The sequence below is a fragment of the Rhinolophus sinicus genome, linkage group LG07 (assembly GCF_036562045.2).
Source record: "Rhinolophus sinicus isolate RSC01 linkage group LG07, ASM3656204v1, whole genome shotgun sequence".
Classification (NCBI taxonomy): Eukaryota; Metazoa; Chordata; class Mammalia; order Chiroptera; family Rhinolophidae; genus Rhinolophus; species Rhinolophus sinicus.
The window spans coordinates 92,804,712-92,831,832 of NC_133757.1; the positions used below are offsets into that span (position 1 = coordinate 92,804,712).

General features: G+C 42.1%; 1 protein-coding gene across 2 annotated transcripts in view; it reads right to left on the reverse strand.

The window, feature by feature from the left end:
• Positions 1-400: 400 nt before the first annotated feature.
• Positions 401-27,121, reverse strand: part of SH3RF1 (SH3 domain containing ring finger 1) — a 150,853-nt gene continuing 124,132 nt past the window's right edge. For both annotated transcript variants that reach the window (XM_074338300.1, XM_074338299.1), the window contains exons 7-12: positions 23,138-23,280; positions 21,807-21,977; positions 18,977-19,236; positions 17,735-18,099; positions 8,979-9,337; positions 401-829 (exon numbers count right to left, since the gene is read on the reverse strand). In XM_074338300.1, the coding sequence (XP_074194401.1) occupies positions 661-829; positions 8,979-9,337; positions 17,735-18,099; positions 18,977-19,236; positions 21,807-21,977; positions 23,138-23,280 (1,467 nt within the window). In that variant the 3' untranslated portion in view covers positions 401-660. The remainder of the gene's footprint in view (positions 830-8,978; positions 9,338-17,734; positions 18,100-18,976; positions 19,237-21,806; positions 21,978-23,137; positions 23,281-27,121) is intronic.

The following is a 27,121-nucleotide window of genomic DNA, read 5'->3' on the forward strand; positions in this document are numbered from 1 at the left end:
CAAACCAGAAAGACAGGCAATTGTTCACTTCTCTTTTCTCAAGATTCTGTCTCCCTACCCCAGGCCCTTATTGATACTGATTCAGTTGTGTGTTTTGGTTTCCCAAAGAGGAAAACCATATCGGAGAACTGGCATCTCTGTCTTAAAAAAAAGCAAAAAATAACACCGGCAGGGGGAGGAAAGGGGGGTCATTCTAGGTCGAAAAGAATCTCTTGCTCTCAACAGGAGATAATCCAGCTTCTCCTTAGCTATCATTTCATAAATAATTTCTTAAAATCATCATCCAAAGAATTTATCGAGTACAAGAAAAATTCAAGTTTAAAAAAGCAAATAAATTAGTTAAGCCTCGTAAACAATTGTCCATTTTAACTACATACCTTTTTTTCTTTTTTTCAAAAAAAAAAAAAAGGTTTTTCTGTATAGTAAATCAGACAGTACAAGGCACACCTTACACATCAGAATCCAGAGTGACAAAACCCACACACACATCTTTGTCACGCTGTTTGCTGGTCTAAATGTGCTGGGGGCACTGGGGCCCACGCCCATCCTTTGCTCATCTCCTGACCATCTGGAAGTCCACAAATGTGCTCTTTCCATCACATCGTGTTGTGCTATTTTGTTGTGTGATACGATTGTAAGCCTTCTCAGTGTTAAGTCTCCTCAGATGTTTTCCACAAAACTTCCTGGGAAAAGACCAGTTTTCCCATTCCGTTGTAATGTGCCTTTGAACCAGCCATCCTCGCGTTTTTTATGAACAAACACAATATCGCCTTCCTTAAGTTCGAGTTCGGCCTCACTCTGAGGAGGATAGGAAACCACCACCCTGTGCCTAGAAAAGAGAGAGAGACTTTAGTTAAGGCCATTCGAAGTAGTGATAAAAATGGGGTACTATTAGCCTGAACAGCCTTACACGTAAACAGAATACGAACAAAACATACACAGCACGATTGGTTCATACTGTTCATAACACCACTCAACATACACAATTATTCTCTGTTTAGTAGAATCTTGGTGTTAACAGAGTTTGGATATGTGTGACACCTGCGATCGATGATCCAGACTGGTCATTTGAACGCCCTTTACAGGGAGAGCCAATGTTGTCCCTTCCCAGTGTTTGCATCTTGGCCATACAGAAGGAAAGTTTTATTCCATTTCCCAGGAGGAAATGTCCTATCCCTCTTCTCCTAGGAGGAAAGAGTGGATTTCTTGGATGGGTGAGATTGGGAGAAGCAGCTGAGCAGGTGGGTTGCCCTCTATGAGCCGCCTGCCTCCAGGCCGAGTGGGCTCTGCTCTGTCTGTGTCCCTGCTACAAGCATGAAGTGGTCAGGGAGCAGGCCTGCCTTCAGGAAGTCCGTCTCTCTGTGTCCCTTCCGTGGGTGAGGGAGCAAATCTAAGGACATTCACCTGCCTGACATACCCGAATTCTCCCTTGGCAGGTTGTTCTATGGTCCAGACAGAGAGGGGGAAGATTGTGGCCACAAACCCAATCCCACACCACCAGTACTGAGGTTGACACTGTGATCTCCATTACTGTGTGCACTGTGCCTGTTTCTCCATTGGCTCTCGACTCAGACATCAGTGGGAAAAGGTGCAATTAACATTTACAAACCCCAGAAACCTTGTTCACTTACTATTACCTACTCCTACTAAATTATGGTTAGCAGCCATGGAACCAGAGGGAGGTTACTTGCTTTATGTTCCATATCCTTTTATCCGTCTCTATTTTTCCAGCATTACTGCCTTCCTTTATGCCTCTCTTGCTTCTCCCAACCAAAGGGGGAAAAGGTAGTGAGTGTAGGTAACCAACCTCCCAGATGCCTCCTGCTATTCCTAATCTTGTGTAGTCTCCTCCCACAATGCATAGGGATGAACTGTGTGGCCAATGATATATTGGGAAAATGAATATAAGCACGTGATTTTTGAGGCTAGGTCATAAAAGGCATGTGGCCATGTGGCTTCTACTTTACTTTCTCTTGGATCACGTGCTCTGGGAAAAATCAGTCGCCATGTTGTAAGAACATTTAACATCCTTATAGAGGACCACAAGGGTGGTGACTGAGGTCTCCTTCCAAAGGCCAAACCTAACTGGCCAATAGTGACGTGAGTGTGCCACCTTGGAAGGAAAGTCTTCCAGCCCCGTCAAGCCCTCAGATGACTGTAGCTCAGACTAACATATGGAATGCAACCTCAAGAAACATCCTAAGCCAGAACCACCCAGATAAGCTGCTCCCAATTTCCCAACACACAGAAGCTGTGAGATAACATATGTTTATTGTTTTAAGTCACTAAACTTGAGGGGGGGGTAATTTGTTACAAAGCAAAGATAACTAAAAGATGTGAATATACATCTTTCTCTGATGCTATGCAGTCTTCAGTCATAAAGGTAATTTTGAGTTTCTACTTTCATTTAGTTCTCAAAGTCAGAAAGTAAGTGTATAGCCTCACAGGACCCACTCTTGACTATAAGTAAAGAATGCTCTGGCTTAAAAAAACGATAGTCAGGACAAATTCAATAGAACTATCCCCAAATTTGTGAAACCCATTAGAGCCTAGCCCTTTCAGAAGATTGCTAGCTTCACAATCTCCATCCCATAAAACCCAGAATCCGCTCTCATTAAGAAGAACCATAGCAAGAGTCCCAGGCTATTACTCTGCCAAAAAAAAAAAAAAAAAAAAGGCATCTCTGCAAAGGTCAAGTGGTTTCTCAAACAATTCCAGAGGTACTTTGGGAACGCATACAAAATTCTCCTCCAAGATCTGAAGCAAAAGCACAGCATGGAGGCTGGCTTATCATTTCTAAGAAGGGTTTAGTCAATTCACACATGAAGATTTATAGACAACATGGCTCAGGGTTCAATCAAGCATGGAAGAAAGGAGGAGGCCTGGCAAGCCCTGGCCTGGGGGTTCACACAGCCTTAAAAGGGTACTTTGGGCCAGTTGTCTCAGCTCTGTTGGTTTCAGTTTCCTCATCTGTAGAATGGGATTGTAGTGAGTAATGTAGTGAGATTGTAAGCGTGATGCTCTTTGTAAGGGGTCTGTCAAATGGTTCACACCCCCAAATGCTAGCACCCATTATGATCACATGGCTTAGGCAAAGGCAGGCGGTGGCCTGGAGCTTTAACAGGTAAGGAATGGGCCAGTCAGTAGGAAACACCCAGGAAACACTCAGACTACACCCTGCAGAGAAACTGCCTGATGCGGAGACTTGACAGACTTTAGAATGGCAGTAAGTATTCAAGTTTTAGAATCCCTCCTCTGACATCTATAAAAGCAACAAATAATTTCATCTTGGACTTTTCTGAAGGAAATTTCTCAAGTCTGTTGCCAACATGCTAAAAAAAAAAAAATCCATGTAAAACGCAATGTAAAAGTTGCCACTTGGGGAAAAGTTAAAATTTGAGCAAAGCTTTATAATTCTGGGGAAAATGTGTACAAGTGACTCAAATCACATTCAGAGCATATCTCTGATGAAATCTGTTCCCCACCAGTTCTCTGTGAGATGCCTTAAAGGTAAAATGGAACAAAAATAGTTCTTGGAACATTTGAAGTGAACTAGATTAATATCTACATTTTATAAAATGCACTAAACCAATTTTGTCAAAAAAAAATTTTTTTTTTGAACTACAACTGCTGCTGGGCTAAGAACATAATCTTCCTGCTAAGTTCCCAGTGGGAGCACATTTTCATCGCTAAGTTATAAATCTCTGGGGGGGTGGGGGGAGTGGAATGAGAAACCATGTGCATAATGGAAACTGTGACACAGGCCTGATTGTAAGAAGACTACCAGGTGCAGCAGTAACAGCCTCTCCTCAGAAATCTTCCAGCTTCGATCCCGGCCTTGAGCCTTGGGAGGTAGTTCCCATACAGATCTCTAATACGGACTCTTCACACCAAATACTGGGCACAACTGGCCAGCTATCTCAGTCATGGAAAGGCTGTGCCAAGTAGAATCCTTACAGACCAACAAACAGATGCCAGGCGCAGCTGTGGGGGCCTTCACATCTGCTGCTCCACCCTGGGCCTCACTCGGATTACACTTGTCTTTATCTGAATAGGGCTTTGGGGAAGTTCTGAACCTTAGGAGTCAGAGACTACTCTCCATGACCTCCAAGGGACCAGCTGATGCATCCACACAACCTGCACCCCATCCATTCCTCTTGTGTCACTGTCATTACCTTCCACCTAGTGAGACAATCTACCTGTTCCAATAATCCCCCTGCCTCAAATCTCTTCCTGTCCCCGTTCCATTCTACACAGAACTGACATTAATCTCCGTAACTGGCGACTGTATTCATAGCTAGCTCGCTACTGCTCAAAAATCGTTACCAGTTCCTCAATGCCTGTAAGGTTCATCCTCAGCCTGGGAAGGAAAGCCCTCAATGACCTGGCCTCAGTCTCTCTTCATAGCTCTGGTTACTATCATCTCCATGAATGGACCAAATAATCCTCTACACCTAAATGTGTCCCCCAAAGATGACCTTCCCTTTCCCCACTCCATACCTTGGTTTATGCGGTTGTTCCTTCCACCAGGAACTCCCTTGAATGACCTCTCTGCCCATCCATACCCAATCAGCCTCTCAAAGCCTTGCTCCAGTTCTCCCCTGAGAAATCTTCGCTGGCCCCAAGGCTGGAAGAAATTTCATGCTTGACCAGCTCCCATGGGCCTCATGACTATTTTTTATGGCACTCAGCCCAGTCTACACTGTATTACCTCCATTTGCCTCCCTGTCTCATTTGTTCTACTAGACTGTAAGCTGACTGAGGGGTGAAATGACGGAAATTCATTTATATGCCCATACCATTTAGCATGGCACACATGACAATTCGGAATAAGCATACGGGATGACAAGAAAAGGCCTGATTTTGTAGTAAAACTATTTTCAAAAATGTACCAAGCTAACAAAAGAATGAAATTCTGACAAGTATTACAACATGAATGAACCTTGAAAACATGCTAAGTGAAATAAGCCACACACAAAACAATAATATCACACAATTTCATGTATACACAGAACAGTCAAGCTCATAGAAACAAAAAGTAGAATGGTGATTGTCAGGGGCTGTGTGGGGCTGGGGGGAGGAGAGCAGGGGGAGTTATTGTTTAATGGGTACAGAGTTTCAGTGTGAGATCATGAGAAAATTCTCAAAATGGACAGTGGTGATGGTTATACAACAGTGTGAATGTAAAAGGCACTGAATTTACACATGAAAAAATGTTCTAGTTTTATATATATATGTATATATTTTACCACAGTTTTAAAAATAACATAAAATAATGAATCAGTGAGTGAATACAAATAATGGAAAGACTAGAGAAGAAAAACATCCAAAGCTGAGTGGTAACTTGGATGGTAGAAAGTACCTCTCAGTCCCTTTGAAGAGAACACTTGGGGGGCAGTGTGGGGTGTACAGTGTGGCTCACAGACTCGGCCTTGAATGGGCCTCTGCCTCTTCGTGGCGTTTGGACCCTAACTCAGTTTTTGGTGATAGTTATCAGGGTGGAATTCGAGACACAGAGGTTTGCTCTACAAAGGAGCAGCACTGACATCCCGGGGCCCATCTTCCTGGTGTGGGCTATGACGTTCTGGCTTCCATCTAAATGGGCACTTGGATTCTTTGATTAGTATCCATTGTCTAGCTCCTTTATTTTTCTGGCCTCTCTTGTGTTCATACATTTTTGTTTAGAATCCCCCCTAGTATGGCCCCAACTGGGCCCCCTGTGGCACTGGGAGGCCCTCTGCTCATCACCCCGGTCTGGGTGGCTAACGATGTACTGCTTTCTGCCAGTTGTGACAACAATCTAACACCCAATTAAGTATTTCACTGGCAAAACCACACTAGCTTGCTTTGCAGCTTGCCTGAAGTCCAAGTAAATTATGTCCATTGCTTCACTCAGTGGGTTCATTGTCACTGACTCACATTAATCATGCTGGTTAAGCAGACGGCCTTTCTGTAAATCTATTTCTATCCAACTCGTATGTGTCTAAGTGTTCTAGCTTAATCCCTGATCAAAGGTCATAGGTCCTTTCCTAATTTACGAGATGGGTGTATAGGTATGTTGTTATCAGTTTAATTCCTAAACTTAAAAAATATACAGATAGAGACAATTTTTGTGTGTCCTTAAGCCCTTTATCTGTCTATATTTTTTAGTAGAAGATAAAAAACTCCATCATACATGTTGTCGTTCATTTTCCATCCCTTCTGAAATGTTATTTCTGCTGTTTGTTTGCAATTTCCTGATTTTTTCCCCCCTCAATCCCTCTAAAATAGAGCCTAAAATATTTATTCTATTTTTTTACTGCTGTCATCAATTATACATTTTCTGCCTCCAGGATATAGTGTGATTTCTTGCTTGTTTTCTTCAGTCTCTCCAACAAACACAAAAGAATCCTTTTGCTCCTCAGAGAATTGCCTCAGCTGACACCAAGACCTGTCAACACACCTCAAGGTTCATCCTTCCTTATCGTGAGGTTGCTTAAGTCTTTGTATCATGGGAAAGCCTCTTTCCACTGACAGCACTGGCTGTTCTAGTCACATTCTTTCACTTTAGATTTATGCAACAGGGTCATGGTTTGAGAAGAAATTTTATGCTTGTTCTCATTATAATATGTAGATGAATCCTATCTCATACTGTACCAATACTATACACCGAAAAATAGTTCTAGGAAATTCTATCAGTAAATAAATATTCTACCAAAAGAACCCCAGGGCAGGAGGTGTTGATATTTAGATTGTGAATCAAGGAATCTAAGATCCTGAAATGCTTTCTGAGTCATACTGATGTGAAACTTAGCCGTTACTTCATTTTTAGCATTAATTACTTTGTATTGTGCTGAAATTTTTGATATATCAAAATAGGTAATCCTTAAATGATATACTTGATAAATTTCTAGTAATTAAAAACATTCATTCCCAGTGGATGAAGGATGTTTGCCTATATTACTTGTTGCCACACATTTTTTCCTATTGTTTTTAAAGCCAGGCAGACCTAAGCATCCCAGTTACATAAATACTATCACCATCACTGTCCGAAGGCAAAAGGGTCTGTGAAAACTTGGTCAGGCTGGCTATTACACTGAATAGTCCACTGAACACGTGGATTATAAAAATATAAACTTGGGCAGAAATCTTCTGCAAAGACCCCTTTCCACTTGTAAAAAAATGGAAGTGGTTATAGGAAAAATCTGCCAGAGAATTTCAGAGTGCTCGTGCCATCTGTCCCACCATTAAAGTGTCCATGTTCCCTGTCTGATGGGCATCCCGTGCTCCCTGAACCGCCATCACCTGTCTGTCCTCCTTTTCAGAAGCACTGAACAGCAGAAGCCTGCTGTTACAAATGAGCTCCTCTAAGAGGAAGGGGCTGGAATGCAGAAGCCACAGAGACTGAGGACATCTGGCAGCTGAAAAGGAACGCGTCATGGGGGCGGGAGGCAGCAGTGCCCAGGCCAGTGCCTAGGGAGAGTCTGGACAAAGTGAATGAGCACTCGCAACAGTCACACAGACACCACAAATGACAGGGAAAAGAGGAGAGAGACTCAGGGCATGAAGGAAAAACTGCAGCCAATACCTGCGGGTGGGGAGAGGAGGAGCCTTTGTGACCAGAAGAAAGTAAACAAGTCACTGGACTAACTCCAGGGACAGAAGGCTCTATCCCTGGAAAGCAGAGCAATACTGCAGGGAAAAAGGGTGACTGACTCTCAGAACAAAGGAGTACGTGAATTCAGGACAAAATTTCAAAGCTTTACAAAGAGCACAGTAGATGAGAGGAAAGACAGAATGATTTTATTTGCGGGGAAACATTTTTTAGGGCAATGTTTCATTTCAAAACTGGTTTTGTAAGGATTAGAGCTACAGAAAATTATTTCACTGCACTATAAAAGTATGTAATGAATTGTGTACTTAGTACTTAATGCACATAGGTTATTTCAAGTTTGTTCTTTTCCAGTTTATTTCTAGGTTAAAAAAAAAAAAAGTATGCCCCCAAAATTAAATGAATGAAGGCTTCAGATTTTGGAAGGTACAAATATTCATCTGAAATATTGAGTTAAGGTGAATTAAGTCATTTTAAAGGATGACACCTTATAGGAAGATTTCAAATCAGTAACATAGAAAATGCTACCTAAAAGGTGACACCTCCATACTTTAGAGATTTGCTCTATTTATGAAATGCAGGTAACAGGGAATAAAACTTATAGAAACCATAAAACATATGACACTTTTTGAAACAAATGTTTATATGTTTATGCATTATGTGACAACAGTCGAAATGTTAGTGCACTTAATGAAGTTTTCCTGGGAAACTTCATTTTTAATTCACAGAATCCTAGCAGGTATTTGTCTTAGTAAATGTATTTTCTTCCCCAAAGCACTCCTAGAGCCCCAATGACTATATCAAACAGAACTGCTCACATTTGTAATCATTATTCAAGGCCCGAATCACTCAAACAGGGCTCATTGTTCTGAGTGTAACCGAACCAAGTGACTGGGTCAGGAGGGGAAAGCGGCCTCTGAGAACCGAGCAACACTCTTCTGGCTCAGGCAGAATAAAGAGAGAATCCTCTCAGTTGGTAGAATTCTCCAGTTGCTTTACAAGTAGCAGGTACTAGTGAAAAAGGCAGAGGATGAAATAAGGGAGCGACTGCTGGCAATGGAAGAGAAGCAAGAAGAAGGAGAAGACGTGAACAAGTTTCCAGGGATTGACCAATTTCATCTGCATATGATTCTGGAGTGGGTGTCTGGAGAAAACCCAGGAAAAGAAGGTTGGAGGCCTAATCCATGTAGGAAATACAGGATGGAAAAGCGGAGACTAGAGTACGTTATCGCACGTGGTAAAAGAAAGCCAGCGCTTGATCGTTATTGCAAATTCAGTTAAAAAGAAACTGAGGAGGATGTAGAAAAACATCTTCAATGTCAGAATATTCCAACCTAAAACTTGCCACACACGTCCTAGTATTCTCTTGGAAAACCAGTGAACTCACCTTTCACAAACAACAGGCCTGGACTCATTCATGACAGGGCCCAGGGAGGAGCAGAGCTGACGAGGAGGTGGAGCAATGGGAGCCGCGGAGTCCAGGGAGCTAGTCTTTCGATGAAGAGTATCCGGGGCCAGAGCAGCCCCTGCAGCCACTGCGGCGGTGGGGCCATCCCCATCCGCGGGGCAGGAGCCGGCCCTGCTGTGGGCGCCCCCTAGCGGCAGCTCAGGACCCACTGCGCCCTGCAGAGGCAACTCACTGCTACCCAGCTCCACTTCCAGGGTGGGTGAGGCTGGAGGCGACACTCGGGTCCTACGTTTTGTGGAGGCTCCAGAAAGCAACTTCAACAACCCCTTTTTCTCTTTCTAGGAAAAGAAAAAGTATATTAGTTGGAGACTGACCTTACAGTTGCTGTTGCAATCTACATAGGGTTCTACAGTTTCAGTTTTTGATTTGATCTTTTAAAATTATTACTGTGGATATCTGGTTATGCAAGATCTGCCTACCAATTTCTGTGTGGTTGTTAACCCGGCCTTTTGCTTCTCTTTCTTCTCCCTTTCTGCCTGCATGGTTTTTGCTCATTTGGGACATTCCATTCATTGTTCACCACTATCTTCTAACCGAGGTAGAGTAGCAGATAAAAAATATTTAAAACAAAAAACTCACCAATTCACATCCCAGACTGGGTGAAGGCAGAAATAGGCATTTTAGGACAAAATGGAAACCTCAGATTATGGATATAATTTCCTGAAATTGTGCCTATCCTATCTCTAGTTCTTGTGCGCTGAATTCAACGTAAACCTAATAGCGTTTTATTCCCCATCCACAGCTGTGAGTTCTTGTATTTATAGGTAGTGATAACTTCATCAGAGTTAAGGACTAAACCACTTCTCGCATGTCACCTTTATGAAATTTAACAAGCCAAAAATAATAGAAGTCAAACCATTTCTATTGCGCAAGTACCTCCTTGTTTAGAAAGCCAAAAAACAACTCTACAAAAATTTAAAGAAAGCTTCAGCATAATCAAAACCATTTTTATGTCTCTTTTTGGACGCAAATGTACAAATAAGAATTTTTCCCAGCAACATCATGCCACAGAAACCATCTCATGCATCTTTGTCTTTTTCGACATTTTCTTTCTTTGCTTTTCTAGGAAAACCAAATCTCGAGCTAGCTCTCCTCCATTCCCAAACCCTAAGTGTCCGTGTTCTTTCTGATGACCAAGCACAGATAACAATCATCATTTTAAATTGTTTTACTAAAATGTCAACTACATGATAAAGTCCTCTGAATGGAAACATCGCTTGACAATAAAACATGTCATGGAGAAACAACTCTTTAGAAAACTCTACAGGCCAATGAGGATTATTAAGGTCCACGAATAGAAAAAGAGAACGATGAGGGGCCCACGAGGAGAGAGGACACTAAGGAATTTTTCTGGGGAATATGAGTTAGTTCATACTCAGTAAAAATCCCTTGGGGGAAAGTCTGACTCCATAATAACACAGTTCCATTAGAGACAGAATGGCAGGAAAAAAGGAAGAGACAGAAGTAATCATTTATCAGAGGATGAAAGAGCGTCTGGGGAGACTGCACCACAGGCCCATCTCCTGGGTTAGAAACAGAGGGAGGGGCCGCACAGTGGGAAGGGCAGTCATTTCTGTACGTGCTCAGCGCAGGCTGCAGACCAGAGGAGCGTCAAAGGATCGCGCACCCCTCTCATCCCCACCCCGGCCTGAGCAAGATTCTTTTGCATTTCTCTTTTAGGCCTCCCCTCAACTCGCCTTACTAGCTTTTACTTCATTTATTTAACTTCACATTTCCCAAGACGTTACTGTCTGCGTTGCAATAAACGATGCTCTCCAGTTGGGCTACCTGCTTGACTGAAGGCAGTGCCTGTGCCTCATACTTGTCTGTCTCACACCCAATGCAGCTCACCCCAGGGCTAAAGAAGTAAGAGAGAGTATTTTGGATTTCCCAGATCCTCTACACAACGGCCAATGAAGGAGCCTGAGGAAACACCTGCCAAAGCCGCTGCCACATTCAAGGGGGGCCTGAGGTCTGGAGGGCCAAAAAATGAGCTGGGAAAGAGTCGGGTCCAATAGCTTACCCATCTAAAGCAGCAGTTAGCCACAGCTTCCAGCTATGCCTGCCATGACGCAAGAAAGCACACTCTAATCCCTGGACCCCCACAGATCTACTGAGAACAGCAAATCCATTGATAAATTACAATCTCAGCAAGCCAGAGTTAAAGATGTTTCTTAAAAGCTCAGTCTGGGCGCTCAGAAAAAAATATCAGTTAACGGAATAGCGCTCAGGGAACACCCTCTAAAGTGATTAAGAAGAAAGATGGCTTGGTTCATCTAAAATGATTAAACACATTAAATACAGATTGCTTTAATGACTTCTATGGGATGTGTTATCCTCATCAGCCCACGGAGCAGAAGGCAGAGGATGAGGTGTTGTTGCAGGGAGTGGGGGGGTCGGGGCTGGGGGTGTGAAACAGAAAAGAGGCCGCCCTACTTCCAAGGAGCTATGCTCTTAATATAGTCTGATGGCTTCTACATTAGCTGAACAATGTGCCACTTGAGAGAGATAATTTTGCAAACTCAGACATTTATCATCTAAGTGCACCTCTGTGTTTTTTTTCCAAAATCCAACAGCAGAAATGAAAACTATGGACGAATTAATCAAGATTACACTTCAGCAAACCAATTTTTCAAATGTAAGGTTAGCGTGCATTAAAAAAAGGCAGCATATCTTCTTACATAAACCTTAATAGTTATTCTCCTGTGGGTTTCCCAAGAAATTATTCCTAAATGAAATAATATTTTTATAGTCACGATTTTCACTTGAGAAGATCTGATGATTTAAAACTGCATCTCAGATTTTTAATAAAATAACAATAACTATTTGGGTCAGAAAATAATCACCAGATAACCAGAAAAAGTAATTTTTACATATATAATTTCTGAACATCAATTTAATGACTTTCTATCAGTCATATTGCACAGGCTGAGTACAACATCGGAAATATCCAGTCAGAGCTCCTTTCCCAAGCAAAAATAAATTTCATTTGAGCAACTTACAATTAACCACATTCTACCCACTGAGTCTGCCTCTTTATTCGTCTCCTTGCCCTCAGATGTACAGAGACAGTAGCTCCAGGCCCCTGGTCACCAAAAATCTACAGTCAGACTCCCAATCGTCTGAGTCGCTGTTTTTAGATAAGGAATCTCAAAAACTTAATTCATATGATTGTCTAACAATAATCGCTCATTCTTTCAACAAATATTTATTCAGTGTCATATAGGAACCACCAACACGCTAGTCTCTGGGAATAAGTGAGCAAGACAACAAGCGATTCACATTTTCTAGCAGAGACACCAACATGGCTGTAAAACAGGTGTTCTGCAGAAAAATAAGGCGGGGGAGGGGAGAGAGACTGACCAGGGTGTGGGAGGGCTCAGGAAAGGCTTTATTAAGGAAGTGTGTGGAGGGAAAGGCATGTGAAATCCTAGAGATGGTTAAACACTACTGGATTCAAGAAACTCATTAAATGCTTTTCCAAGTATGTTCACATTTATCTCTCACACCCACCTGATGACACAGGCATCGATATTACTCTAAGCTTGCCTAAAATCATACTGCTAGTAAGGGGTGGAAGCGAGATATAAACTAAGCCCCACTCTTCCCTTCTGTGAGTTCAGCAGAGGCAGCATCTGTAGAAGCACATCATTCGACATCTATTCTGTTGAAGGATAAGTGCAGACACCTTGAACCAAGGTCACAAAGGTCACTGAGCTGAACTCTGCAGGCGGATCTGCACTGAGCAGACCAGGTCTGGATCCCCGCTGTTGGCAGGGCAGGAACAGTGACGCCGACCACGTAAGAGGGAGGGTGGGCTTCGCCTTAAGAAAACGAAATGGCGAAGCCCACAGAACACCTTGGTTTCGGAGCAAAACAAGAACTGGGAAGAAGGAAAACCATGTGAGCAGAGAAAGCGATCACTAGGGACTTCAGGACAAACGTTCAGAATAGAAGAAAATGGGCATTTAAAAACTAGACGGCCCTTCTGCTTAAGAAAACCAAGAATAATAGCAAAGGTCCTTAAATATTAGTGGATTGATTGAAGAAAAGCTGTGGTTGGCTTCTTAAAGGAAACAGTCATTAGGAATTTGGGGTGGGTGGTTTGAGGCACTGAATGTTGACCACTTGTAGGAATGCTTCCAGGAACATATCGAGGACAGGTACAGAGCATGAGAGCCAACACCTGCTCGCTCCCGCCGATTTGTACGGGAATGAATAACAATGTCAGAGTGCTTAGGAAGTATCTTCAGAGACTCTGAAGGTAGGGTTAGAAGATGGAAGCACTCGGGCTAGAATGGGCAATCAGAGATGGTTTCCTCTTTTTCTTATGGGAGGGTTAAAACCGTTAAATTAATCAAACCATGAAAGGTTTAGTTAAAGGCCCTTAGATGGAGGTGTTTCTAATGCCTCAGCAGCCTATGTTAGCAAAGCAAAACCTAAACCCATAAATGCCTCAAGGTTAAGAAATCAAAACCTAAGGACAACTAGACACAAACAACTAACTAATCTACAAATAAGGCAACTACTCAAGCTATAGCCAATCAAATAATGTCCTTGCTTTATTTCCTGTCTTCTCTATAAAAGACTCGCTCCTAGCTTCTGTTGGCAGAGCACTCCTAATCACTTCTGGTTTGGCACTGCCTGATTTGAATAGATATTTGATCAAATAAACTCTTAAAATTTTTAATATGCCTCAGTTTAAATGTTAACAGAATTTAGAAAATATATGAGCAGTCAATTATATAATTTGTGCTAAAGAAAAATATTTTGTTTTCTGATGAAAGCTTACTATACCAAAATAATATGTATTATATTTTGGAATATGAGGGGAAAAAAGCATACGTACACCGTAATATTAATGAATTTTTGGATAATATTTAGGTTTTGTTCGGATGTTTCGATTTTCTCTAACTTCTAAATAAATATAATTAATTTTTTATATTAAGAAAACAATAAAATATATAAATATATATATATATATATATATATGCACATACATGAGTATTTCATAAGGTTTGGGAAACGCATTTGCCTGGAGACTAGCTGATCAAATAATGAAGACTTTAAAGTGAATATGAAGTCAGAAAAATGTCCAGATAAACCTGTTAAACTGATAACTATCGGAGACATCAGAGATCTTACAGAAAGAAGAACAACAATGGCAGAAAGGCCCAAGATTTCAACCAAGAAATAACTGATAGGATGTTTGGAAATACATTTCAGAGTTTCAGATGCCTATTTACCAAACCACAGAATGCAGTTACCAGATTTCATTAGGTAGAGATTTTAAGCAGAAACAAAAAGCCTCAATTTTGTGAGGCTTTGTGAGATAGATACTTCCACATAAAGTATTGTTCAAAAGGAAGAGGCCAGTTAGATAAGAACCCGCAACAGGCCTGTGTGCACGTCCAGAAGTTACACGTCTCTGGCACACCACTGGTAGCTCACGGCAGAGCATGTGGGGAAAGAGAAGAGGGCAATCAACAAGCTGCCATTTGGGGGACACATCCCACACTGCCTGGAAAGTTTAAGTACATGAATGATGCTGATCATAAAATGACGAAAGAAGACAGAGATAACAAGGGAATGGTCAAATACCGAGATTTGCTGGAAGTCTCAAAACTGGAATGTCTGATACCCTTTTTCCTTGACTTGCTAATAGTTTCACCTCACAGAAAGTTGAGCCAACCGTAACTCTGGATCTAACTGTGATCACCTGGGGGGAAGGTGAAGACCAGGTGGGGGGTGAAGAGGCTCAGCTGGTGAAGCAGACATATTGAGAACTTGGAAGTAAGCACTCAAAGAGAGGTTGGCTATATAGTTAGGTTTGAACGCTCGAGTTTAAAAGAACTGATTTTAAAAGTTCAAAGAAAATATATGCATGACCTGAAACTCAAAAGGAAAGATACTTCAAGAGGAATGGGAGGGCTCTCCAGAATGAAATTCTAACCATACAATTGCAAATATATCCCAGCAGATGAAAATATAGAGGCATCTAAAAGAACGGATGTGGCCCCCTGGGGAGCAGCCTAATGGGCTCAAATTTTTTAAAGGACTCCTACAAAAAGATCAAGAGAAGCGCCCCTTAAGAAAGAACATTATCATGATCCACATGAGCTTAAAGTTGCAAAAATGCTAAAGACCAAAAAACAAAAGGAAAAAGGAAAAAGAAGGAGGTGTGCATGCTGCATGCTGCTTTAAAGTTATGTTTGAAGCCAGAACAAGAAAGACAGACCTGCTGTTTGGCACAGATGATGGTTCTCAGATGGTGTAAGAAAGGGAAGGAAAATCTTCAGACTGGAAGGGAAGAACAAACCTCAATAAGAGAGAGATGGGTGAAGAGACTGGGATTTCGAGATCAAATGACTGTTCTCGACAGGCTGAATTCACCCCAGCGTGCAAAGAAAATTAAAAGACAAAATGAAACCCACAATCTTTGACAGATCCTGGTGAACCTGGGATCAGGTCAACTAAACAGGCTAAAGAAGGGATGTGTGGTCCTAATTTTCAAAAAGAAGGCAACAATGCACTTTGAAGACTGTCTGGAAAATTCTATTACAGTATTAATGAAAGGTTTATTTAGGAAAGGAAATGAGACTGCTCTTCAAAGACTCCTCCAGGAGACACTTGCTAACAATAACTAACAGGTGAAATAATGGGGCCCCTGGGGGAATTGTTTGGACAGGAGAATGCAAAAGACATTTAGCCCTTCTCTTGATCTTTTTAGATCTCAATGGGCATTTGATAAGTTCTGCCATGATATCCTTGTAGACAGAATGGAGGGATGTGGGCTAAATGACACTCCGGTCATGTTAATCATGGAATTACTGAATTTATATCAACCAGGAAAAGTCTCTTTAGTGGACTTGCAACAGTAAATGAGAGAGTATTTAGGAAGAGAAAATTTATAACCTGTGACATAAGGAACACTAAAAAAAACCTTCAAGAGTGTAGCCTTAAAAAAAAGAAAAGAAAATAAACTTGAAATACCTCAATGCATCATATAGAAAGGAAATCAACATTTTCTACAAAGCACCTCACAACAAACAAAATGGCATACATAGGACACCACGGAGGTGGTCACCAGGGCACTCGTGGTCAATATGGTTTACAAATAAAGGTCGTGGCCATTTATCGAGGATGGGTACTCAACAGGATAACCCCTGAGGTCCTGTGTTAGTTGCTGCTATAACAAATCACCATAAACTCTGTGAGAAAAATCAGGTCCTAAAATCAAGGTGTTGGCAGGGCTGCGTTCCATCTGGAGGCCCCAGGGAAGAATCTGTTTCCTTGCCTTTTCCAGATTCTAGACGCTGCTTGCACTTCTTGGCTTGTGGCTCCTTCCTTGAATCACTCTGATCTCTGCTTCTGAAGTCATATCTTTCTGGTCCAGATCCTCCTGCCTCCCTTTCATGAAGATCTTCGTGATTATAGATCATCCAGGATAATCCCCTCACTTCAAAATCACATCTGTGAAATCCCTTTTTGCTATGTCAGGAAACATATTCTCAAATTTCAGGGACTCGGACATGGACATGTTTGGGGAGCCATCATTCTGTCCAGCACAGGCCCCTTTCAAGCCCCCGAGAGTCAATGATTTCTTTCCAGGAAGGGCAGGGGCTGAACAGTGACAAGGGCCCTGAGACACGTTGTTCCAAAACCTTAAAATCTAAACCATAAAATTATTCTTTGAAAGATATTGACATAGTTGAACATGTCAGCTTGAGTACAAGTTTAATGTAGTTAATTATAAACGCTGAACAGATACCAATCTTTTTTCAAAAATGCTCATGTTAACCCAACAATTAAATATTAACTTTTTAGTAGGCTGTAAAGTTTATTTCCTTATAAACCTCTATTTACAGGCTTACCTAACCATTTAAAGAGAGCGACACCCATTACCAGGTGGCTAAGAGTGTATGATAACCCTAGAGCTTCCCAGAACAGGGCTTTTTTTGTTGTTTGTTTAGGAGAAATGCATGAAATACTGAAGAAAAAACCATGACTATAATACAATTATCCAGACTTTGTTATCCCTCTTCTCTTCCTGTTCACATTTAATCACCATCGATTTCCCTTGCCTCCAACCACCTGTCTTCAAACCCAACCTTAGGTTAGTCTTTCAAACACAGCTTTCCATTTATATTTTCTCTGAAATTCAGCCCCAAAGGATTTTTAAAAGATCGATTTAGAAAATAATTTTCCCCTCTATTTCAAGTCAAAAGGAAAACTATCCATGCTGATTATAATACAATACACTGCAGAAAAAAATAAATCCACAAATAACACTTCTGATCAACAATTTTAACCTCTTCACATGTTAAACAGTCTGCCCCCCTCTCCCCCCCAGAATGGTTAACCGAGAAGCAAAACTGCCTGAACAGGAAGAGTTAAGGACAGCAAAATGAAAGACTGAGTAACTACGGTTTCGGAAAGGAAATTCCTTCAGGAGATGCAGCTGAAGGAGGCGTGACAGTCTTATTCAGTGTGGTCTCCCCAACATCTAACACAGGGCCTGCCAGCTAGTGGGTGTTTAAATGCAGAGAAACAGGAATGCAGTGCCTGGCACAGTGACTCGCGCAGGTAACCTTTGAAGAACTGCTGAATGAGTCCTTTCATCAGCACAAATGATGGGGCACCACGTAAGCAGAGTAACAGGCCGTTGGTCTTACTTTGCTATCCTTGTCTGGCTTGGCTGTTGAACTGCTCCCACAAGCGGATACAGCGCCGCTGTCAGGCGAGGTGGGAAGTCCAGAGAGAACGGTCATTGCCCGGCCACTGGGCTCAGTCTCCAGAGAGGCCGCGGCGACGCCCGGGGAGGCCAGGGACGCTGCTGCAGCACAGGCCAGGGGGGCATTGGTTCGGCCCAGACTGACGGCAGCGGCATGGGCAGCCGGGCCTGACATTGGAGGCGGAGGTTGTGAGGTGGCCACGGCATGATGGGGCAGGCCCCCTGGCGCAGGGCCCAGGCCAGCGGCGCTCTGTACCTGGATGGGCGTCACCGCTGCTGTAGGCCGTTCCTGGTTGTGTGCCGCAACTAGTAGATGACAGGAGGGAACATGGTAAAATTCAGCTTTCCAGTAAATGCTACTCACCAAGACATGAGTCATTTTACTGCACCAGACCACAACGAAAGGTTATGACTGCATTTATCACAATAAATAATGGCGGTTTTAAAAGCACTTAATCTTAGCTGGATCTCTAGACATCATTCTCCTTCCGGATCAGCCCTTGAAGCTGTTGAGTGCCTGGAAGCTTAGCTATAACCCTGAGGCCCTTCAGTCAGAGAAGGTGTTTCCTTGGAGTTAAGAGACACGGAGCCAGTTCCGGATGGCACTCTACAGTGTCAAACTCTACTGGCCGCCACTGCTTTTTTAAAAAAGGATTCTCCCTTTTCTTGTTAACCATTTTCTTTCTTTTTGTCTTTCTGATAGAAGGCACCAGTTTACTCCCATTGTTATCCAAGGCTCTTGGTAGGTTTAAATGCCATAGAAAAAAGAAAAGCTATTTAAGATCCCACTGGGTTTAAAACAGACTAGTGACTAAGTTCATAGAATATCATGAAGCCCCCCAGCGAGCAGACCAGCATTCAGCAGATACACAGCTGGCAGCAGTGAGATTTGAGATCACCTGATCATGACTACAGAAGTCCTATTTTCAAGTACTACTGACCTTTTTAGGATCAGCCTAATTTCTTTCAATCTGTAGAGCAGGCTTGAATTAACGTGCAGGGCAGACTTAGCCAAAGGAAGCAGACGTAATGTGCCACTGACGAGACTGTGCCTACTTCTATTTCCTGTTATTCGTTACTTTAATAATAGTACATCTGCTTTCCTCAACATCTGTCATAGAAGATGAAACGCTAGGCAGGCAAGCCCTTTTGCTGATGCTTTGCAGGCTGGTTTCCTCCTTACCTGTCCTCACAGCATTGCGGGCTTGGTTGACTGTCATCTGTCCTGTCATGTGCAACAAAACCTTCGCCTGAGGACTGGTCTGGATGTGAGCTGCTGACACCACAGCCGTGGGGACAACACCAGGACTCCCAGCCATACCATTTCCCTGGAGCTTTGGGGCAGGCCCTCCTGCCGTGGAAGGACTGACCATGGTCACCCCTCGACTTGTCTGACCAGCTGTAGACATAGGGACTTTAGCTTGGGAAGCATTTGTCACCGCCCTGCCAAGACAGAAACACAGAAATCCCAATCCATCAGCGAAGTGGGAGACAGGACAATTAAATGCAAGAAAAATGACTCAGAGCTTTAAGACAGGACATTTGAAAAAAAAAAAAAAAGAATGGAATCATTTTTATGAAGTGTAAGAATAGCAACTTCAATGTAATGATGGCCCTGAAGCAGAGAAAGGTCTTCAAATGGATTCCGAAAAACCATGCATCATGAAAATCGTGCATCATCCTCTGCTCAAGAATATACAGTGACTGGAGTCAGCTTTCTACACCAAGGCCAAACCTCTCCACTGCTGCACGGCCCTGGATTCTCCTGTTCTATCTATCCAGGAAGACAGGTTTGTCACCTTACAGCCACCACATTGTCATAGCCTTGCTCTCTCCTTACCCCCAGAGCTCTACAGCCCACAAGTGCCTGTGCACCGTCACGTGTGTGCACATACACATACAGACACGCTCTTGGAATGTCCTCTCTGGTGTCTCTTGACCTATTGTAATCTCATTTATGTTTCAAGATCCCCCAGAAATCCCACCATTTCAACAAGGCTTGCCTAAGGCTCAGTCTTAAGACTTTATGACTCTATTTCATGTGGATTTCTTCCTTCCATGACCCTTGATTATAAAATGTGGTTTGATATTTTTTAGTAAAGTCCTTATTAAGTACTCTGATGCGGTAAAAGTTCCTTGAAGACATAGTCAGTGTGAAATGGTTCTTTTCCATTTCTCCAGGATTTGCAGTGGTACAGCTAGCTCTAAATAAATACTGGTTGAATTAAATTAAATTAGGTTTGGTATAGCTTTATGTAATGTATTTTTTTTTATATATTCTAAATTCATTTAAGCAACAATTTCATTTATGGTAACTTTCTAGTATGTAGAATACTTCATTAACTCAAATGTACTTACCGTGTTTCCCCGAAAATAAGACCTAACCAGAAAATAAGCCCTAGCATGATTTTTCAGGATGACATGCCCTGAACATAAGCCCTAATGCATCGTTTGGAGCAAAAATTAATATAAGACCCGGTCTTATTCTCGGGGAAACACGGTAGTATTTACCATGATGAATAACAACGAATTTAAGTAAGCATCTCTCCAGAGACAATTAATAATTTGTTTTTGAATCTTACGAAAATGTTTTCCTTTGTTAACTTAATATTTTTGTTCTTGTTGCTTGGTTTATTTTACTTCCCTTAATTATTTTTGTGGCTTGTTTTTCATTTTCCCCACCAGGGAGGGTCTATCTGTCATCTTCTGGATACTGAATTAAATTTTAACATATACAGAAAAGAAGGTTTATATTGATTAAAAATCTGCAAGTCAAATTAAAGCTAGCATCCTGTCACCATCTGCAACAATAGTGATTTTCATTTGATTAGGCTGCCGGCCAACCTATAAATCAAGGCCAACAGCTGACAAACATGTCAGTTCATTAAGCCATTTATTTAAAATCAGGGGGTTTAAGGAATGATTTAACGCAGTTAAACCTGGACCATTTGTTAAGAGCCTGGTGGCCCAAAACCGAGGCTAACTCAATGCCGATGCCATTAGGGTCATTTCATTCCATTTCCAAGACTACTTTCCTCAGTGACCAGACGGTGGACTATCTCTGATTAAAATAAAAAAAATTTTGTATATTTAAGAGCGCTTACTTTCCATTTCTCTATCATAGGGTTTCTCAACGTCAGTGCCATTTTGGGCGAGATAATTCCTTTCTGTGGGAGGCTGTCCTGTGCCTTGTACGATGTTTAGCTGCATCCTGGGCTTCTATGCAAGAGATGCTGACGGCAACCTCCCCCTGCCCCCATAATTACAATCATGTCATTATGTCCAGACGTTGCCAAATTCCCCTAGGTTGCAAGATGACCTTCCGTTGAGAAGGATAAAGGATCTATGTCACACAAAGGAATTTTATTTCTGACTGTTTTATAGAAATTAATTGGCAGGATTCAGAGGTAATCAAGCTATTGGAATATAGAGCCAGACCACCTGGGTTTGAGAATTACTTCACTATATGATCTCAGACAAGTTACTGAATCTCTTTATGTCTCCATTCCCTCATCTATTAAGGGGGCGGGGGGTAATAATAGACACTACAACAATGAGTTGCAAAAGCACTTAAAGTCAATATGTGCAACACATTTAGAAATTTGCCTACCTGTCACAATAGTAAGCATTATAGAACCATACTAGTATTAATACGGCTTTTGTGTATATTAAATATTATGCTTTTTATTCTCAAGCAGAAAAATATTGAAAATTGTCTAGTTGAGTCACCTACAATATAATTTAAAGCAAACAACTTAAAACCCAGTAGATTTATTGGTAGAAACCTAGAATTTCACATATATCCATGTGAAAGGTAAGCTAAGAATTTTAGAGTTAGAAGGGACTTTAGCAAACAGAGATATGGATTTTTCAAAAGTTGGCTATGTAACAGGCAATTATAATGTGAGAAGGAATCTGGATAGGCAGAGAGCCATGGAAAAGAACAAAGCCTCTCTGTTTAGCACTTAGTAAACCATTTCTTTTTCTTTCTTTTTTTCTATTCAAAACCATACCTTGTGACTGGTGCCACATAATTGCCAGGGAAAACCCCTATCTTGCTGGTATGCATAGACGTCCCCTTGAACCAGCCATCTTGGCAACGTTCAAACACTAAAAACATCTCCCCTTTTCTCAGCTCCAGCTCATCCTCTTTCCGGGGAGCGTATGGATAGATAGCAACATACCTGGAATTGAAAAGAATGTTTGATTTCAGGCTGAGTAACAGACAAACCCCATGATGCTCAGAAGTCTTCCTCGGTGTATAGTCTTGATTATTTTGTACAAACGTAAATAGCAAGTCCACTCCTTTCACCTGTGTGTAGCACTGGTAATTGTCCATTAAAAGAGGTTTTGCCATCTACATTTAGAAGGCTGAGGCCTTCCTGATTAAGAACTGCCACCCTGGTCCTCCCAGGGTGAGGGTGACTTTCCTACCAAATGGTATCCGTGGGGTGTGAAAGAATTAACGGAGCTTCCCAGAGTGCCTAACTTGCTGTTGGGGATTAGGTACCCACTGGGAAAATTGAGCTCTTCAAAGGCACGTCTTAGACTTGGGAAGGAGCCCCAAAGGAGGACATATGGTACGAAATCCCACTGGGAAGCACAACACGCTGCCTTCTACACACAAGCTGAATGGAGAGGCTTGGGCTGCACCTGCTTTTGTATGCGCGGCCATGAAAAATACTGCATTTGAACAAGTCAAAGGGAGAGAAAGTCCCTATCATAGAGAGGGCAAAACAACCCCACGGTGCACAGTGATTGTGCCATCAACATGTGGAAACCAGGCAGGCAGCGCTAACCAGTACTTTGTACCAGGGCTCTAAACTGCTCCATGTATAAACTCACACAATATAGGGTCCACAAAAATCTACCTGCATTCTACCATTGGTAAACCCTGAACAAGATAGTTAGACTTTTGTGGATACTTATTGCTGAGGATTTACAGCTTTTTACACGCATACTTCAACTAGATCTGATGTGTGTGGAATACCTTCTCATTCCTTCGCATCCTAAGGCAAGGAAGGAAAACGAAGACAAAAGGCTCAAAAGGCAGTTCCATATACATATGGTCTTAGGAAGAAGCAATAGCTATGTTTCCCTAAACTCCGAAAGGCCTTCACTCAGCAGGATGGCTGCCTCGCCAGAGCATGTGTTAGACCCATTTTGTTTCAGCAGTCTCCTAATTATATGCATGACTGGGCAGAAGTTTGCAGAACACAAACCACTTGGGTAAGCCGTAAGCCTGTCACCTAAGCTCCTATCAGAAAGGCGTTTCTCTACCTCTGCTGCTGGGGCTTAGTACGAAATGAACGTTTGAGCAGTAATAATAGATACCCTCACTTACACACTGGGGCGAGTCTGAGGCCGTAAATGTGCAATCTGGTCAGCGGGTCCCGCTGTGGGCCTGGGTCCCATTCCAGCAGCAGCAGTAGCGCCTGCAGGTGTAGAGGCCAGCAGAGGGGGTGGGGGAAGAGGAGGATTCATAGTCTGGTATGAAAAAGAAAGAGAGGGGGGAAAAAGGAACAAAATATTTATTTACATCTTTTATGGAAGGTAGGAAGGAAAAGGAATCAGAAGCCCATGGAAAAATACTTTAATGGAATCCACACAGAGGAGAACCAGCAGGCTACGTAAGCATGACCGCCTCTTTTATAAGAAAACTATCCTTGTTCTCCTTTAAGATCTTAAAGCCACAGCAACCTTTTTCAACAAACAGGTAAGTAATCATGCTTGGGAGGAGGGAAAGAAAAAAACGAAACAATTGCATGTAATTTTAAGATTAATAGCACTTTTAAGTGTAGACTTGGACAAGAATCCAAATGCCTTCCAAGGAGGCAACTATAATGTCGCACTGCGTGCGAGGAATTAATGCGTGATTGTTTCTGGAACCCGAAACTTAAACACAACACAAAACAATTGAGCTGCACTGTATTTCAAACTATGCCTTCAGAAGAAAATTTCCTTTGATGCCTGGTCTCCCAAAAGCCCAAACAATAGCAATTCACAATCACTGGGCTGTTTGTTGCTACTTTGCTTATTCTTTTCTCAACGATGCCAGCTTTTGAAATTTAGTACTATCAAGGCTGGTAATCTTTAACAAGTACACCAGTGAAAAGCTGCAGGTTCCTTTATGGGCACAGACCAGTGTGGTTCTGCCTACAGGATTCCATGCCTTTTGAAAATCAATGGAGCAATTGTTACCTTCTGATCTATAAACCCCAGATAATTCTTTACAGTCTGTATACTGAAACTCCTGGGAAAACAGGCACACAAAGACCCACCTGAACCCCCACCTTGTTCTCTCCAAATCTTTGAACCACTAGATGTAAAAACCGAATCAAAGGAGGAATGAGGAGAGTAAAGAATGTACCACCTAGGAAAGCATAAATGGCTTCTACATATCAGCATATTAAGAAAAATCCAATGACCTCTAAACGTAGTTCATAACAGTCACTTTATTTCTATTTTTTTGGAATAAAAATTTGAATCTCATAAATATTGACTTCATCTGCCTGTTAATGTACATAATTCCAGAAACACAATAAACTGAGCAGAAGCAAATTTCAAATTTCTAGACATATGTCGCAACTGTTGCATGCATTTCATTTAAGTTTTTGCTCAAGTGCCTTTCAAGCAGGATTTGCCCCCATACTGCAGCTGAAGCTGTGGCAGAACAGTCAGGGCAGAAATAAATGAGGTAGAGAGCTGCTCACAGAGGGCTAAGCTGGATAAGGCAAGGGTCAGTTCAGAAAGTCAGAACTTCGTGAATGTTACTCAGGGTCCCCATACAAAACATGGCAGCATTGGGATTTGTTACAGCTCTGGAGTTAGCATGTACTTGGGCTTGGAGCCTTCAAACCCTTTAACCAGGAAAAGGTCAGTAAGCATTCATTCCATTTGGTCTCCTCCTAGTGACAAAGTGGAGGGAAGTCAAGCTAATCCTTGGTAAAACAGTCAGCAAATGTGACCCGGGCAGTGTGTGAGTAATAACACACCAGTGGCTTGACGGGTGAGATAACAAGTCTAGACTGTACATAGAATAATATACGGAGACGGTAAAATTACCACTTAACTGATTTCCATTTAAATCTTCCTAAGCCCAATCTCTAAACAGCATGGCTGTGGAAAGGCAGAAGACAAATGGCACACGCTCAACAGGGGCCCAACAATAACCACTCCTAGAAATTACTTAAAAGAGTTCCTAAGGCACAGAACTAAAAAGCTCCATTTTACACTCTAAGTAGAATTCCATTTTTCAAGAGGAAAGGAAATTAAAATTGTCTGTTAACTATTTTAACTTATTAAACCAGAGGGTGTGCTAAATTGGTCCTAGAAAGAAGGCAAGAACATCTATAGACCTAATAAAAACCTATGTCACACTTTGTTAACAAAATGTAAAAAAAGGTCACCTCTCCTAGTTAAAAAAAATACAGTAGGAAAACGTTTCATGCACATTACTACTACAAAGAGTAAATTAGTAGGCATTTGAAATATGCCGTAAGAGAGGATATTCTGAAAGATTCCAAAGGTTATGCTTGAGAGAAAATATAGTTACATCCCTCTTTTTGTGGTCGAAACATAGATGGTCTTAATAAAATTGGGCAGATTTGTCCCCCCCACAAGGCTGGGTTATCCATCTTTGGGGAAATGTGCATATGTGTGTTCATGTGTATTCGTGGGCATATAAGCACACAGACAAAGACCAAGAGACAAAGTATGATTAAAAGCACATTCCTAGATGTTGCCTGGCCCTGTGGGGTTGGTAAAATGATAGGGCGCTGGTGAGCCCAGAGCTGTGACAGGCTGGGAAGTTCTGTGGGCTGCTTTATAAACAATCTAAACTGAAATAATCTGGGGACGTGGAAGTTCAAAAGGTAATCCACTATGTGTTGTGCTGCAGGCAGCTTGCCACCCTTCAAGACCTGAAATTTCTACAGATCAAACCACAGCCTTTCATTTACCCAGAGCTGACCTGGAGACCTGCTTATTATTTCATAGCTGGGGCCAGACCAGGCACCAGAGGCCAAGATGCACTCTCCACTCGCAGCAGAAAAACATCTGTGGGCCTGCTAGGAGCTTCGGTGACATTTTGCTAACAATATTTTGTTCATCTCGTTCAGAACCTAATCCCACACTTAAACGCCATTTTCACTAGACACTGCATGCTAAATTAAGAGGAGCTTGCAAAGTGCTCATCACTGGTAGTTTCAGCTTCATGGAAATGCAGCAGGTCTATATTATCAAAGTAAAGCTGTCCATAGCTATGGCCCAGGCTATAGAAATACTGATGGAGAAAACTGGATGCTAGTCTGATAACCATTAAAAATGAGCTTTCCGCTGGTGCTGCTATGCATTCAGACCTGCTGTCTACCAGTATATGGTAATGGTCCGAGGCAAGAAGTGCTTTTTCTGAAAAATACTGAGCTGAATCACAGGACTTATTGGTCTATTACTATGAAATGGTCCTGGTTTGGCCATATGCAGATTCTGTTCCCCTGACCCACTGATCTTGAAAGAAGACGCAGCTTTACATTATAGAACAAGCATGGGCTTTGGGGTCAGAAAAATGCAGATGCCAATTCTGGCTTAGCCTTTGAAGGCTGTCCTCGATTTCCCTCCTGTGTTAGAATGAACACCAGGAAAGTACTGCCCTCTCTGAGGGGACTGGATTCCAGACCACTGACAGGCCACATATGCTAGTGGACACTGAATGAAAAGTCCAAATGTGTGGGTGTGAAACGCCTCCTCTCTGGTACTCTCTCCTCCTTTTGTCTTTGTCCTTGCATGTAGCCAGCCCAGATAGTGGTTAGATCTGGATTTGGCTAAGGGTAGGGGAATAGGTCTGTAGGCCAGCTTATCAGTAAAGTATTTGCATTGGAGGCTTAGGTACAAGTTCAATGGATAATATAAGATTCATTTACTTTCCACCTGTTCCTTATGTCTGGATCCCCCTCATACACTTCCCAAAATAGAAAAGTGACTGGTGGGATGGATTTTGGGCCTTTCTGGGCCCCTTGGGCAAATACTACTTAATATCCTTCAGTTCCATCATCGTTTCTTTCTAAACATCTGATTTCCTATCAACCCATTTTCAAACCCACACGTCAACATCTCTCAACAGTCTTCCTTTGTGCTGTGCACTGAACTCAGATGCACGTACACTGGCCAACGAGGGGAGAGTTCAAGCTGCTGCATGCCCACATTCGCTCAAGTCCACAGTGTGACCCACTTCATTACCATCTGCATCCAGCAGTGTTTGTGCAATTGTCTGAGTATCCTGCCTTAGTTTTTAGGACAACGAGTAGGACGTAGTAAAATGACGGTGCTG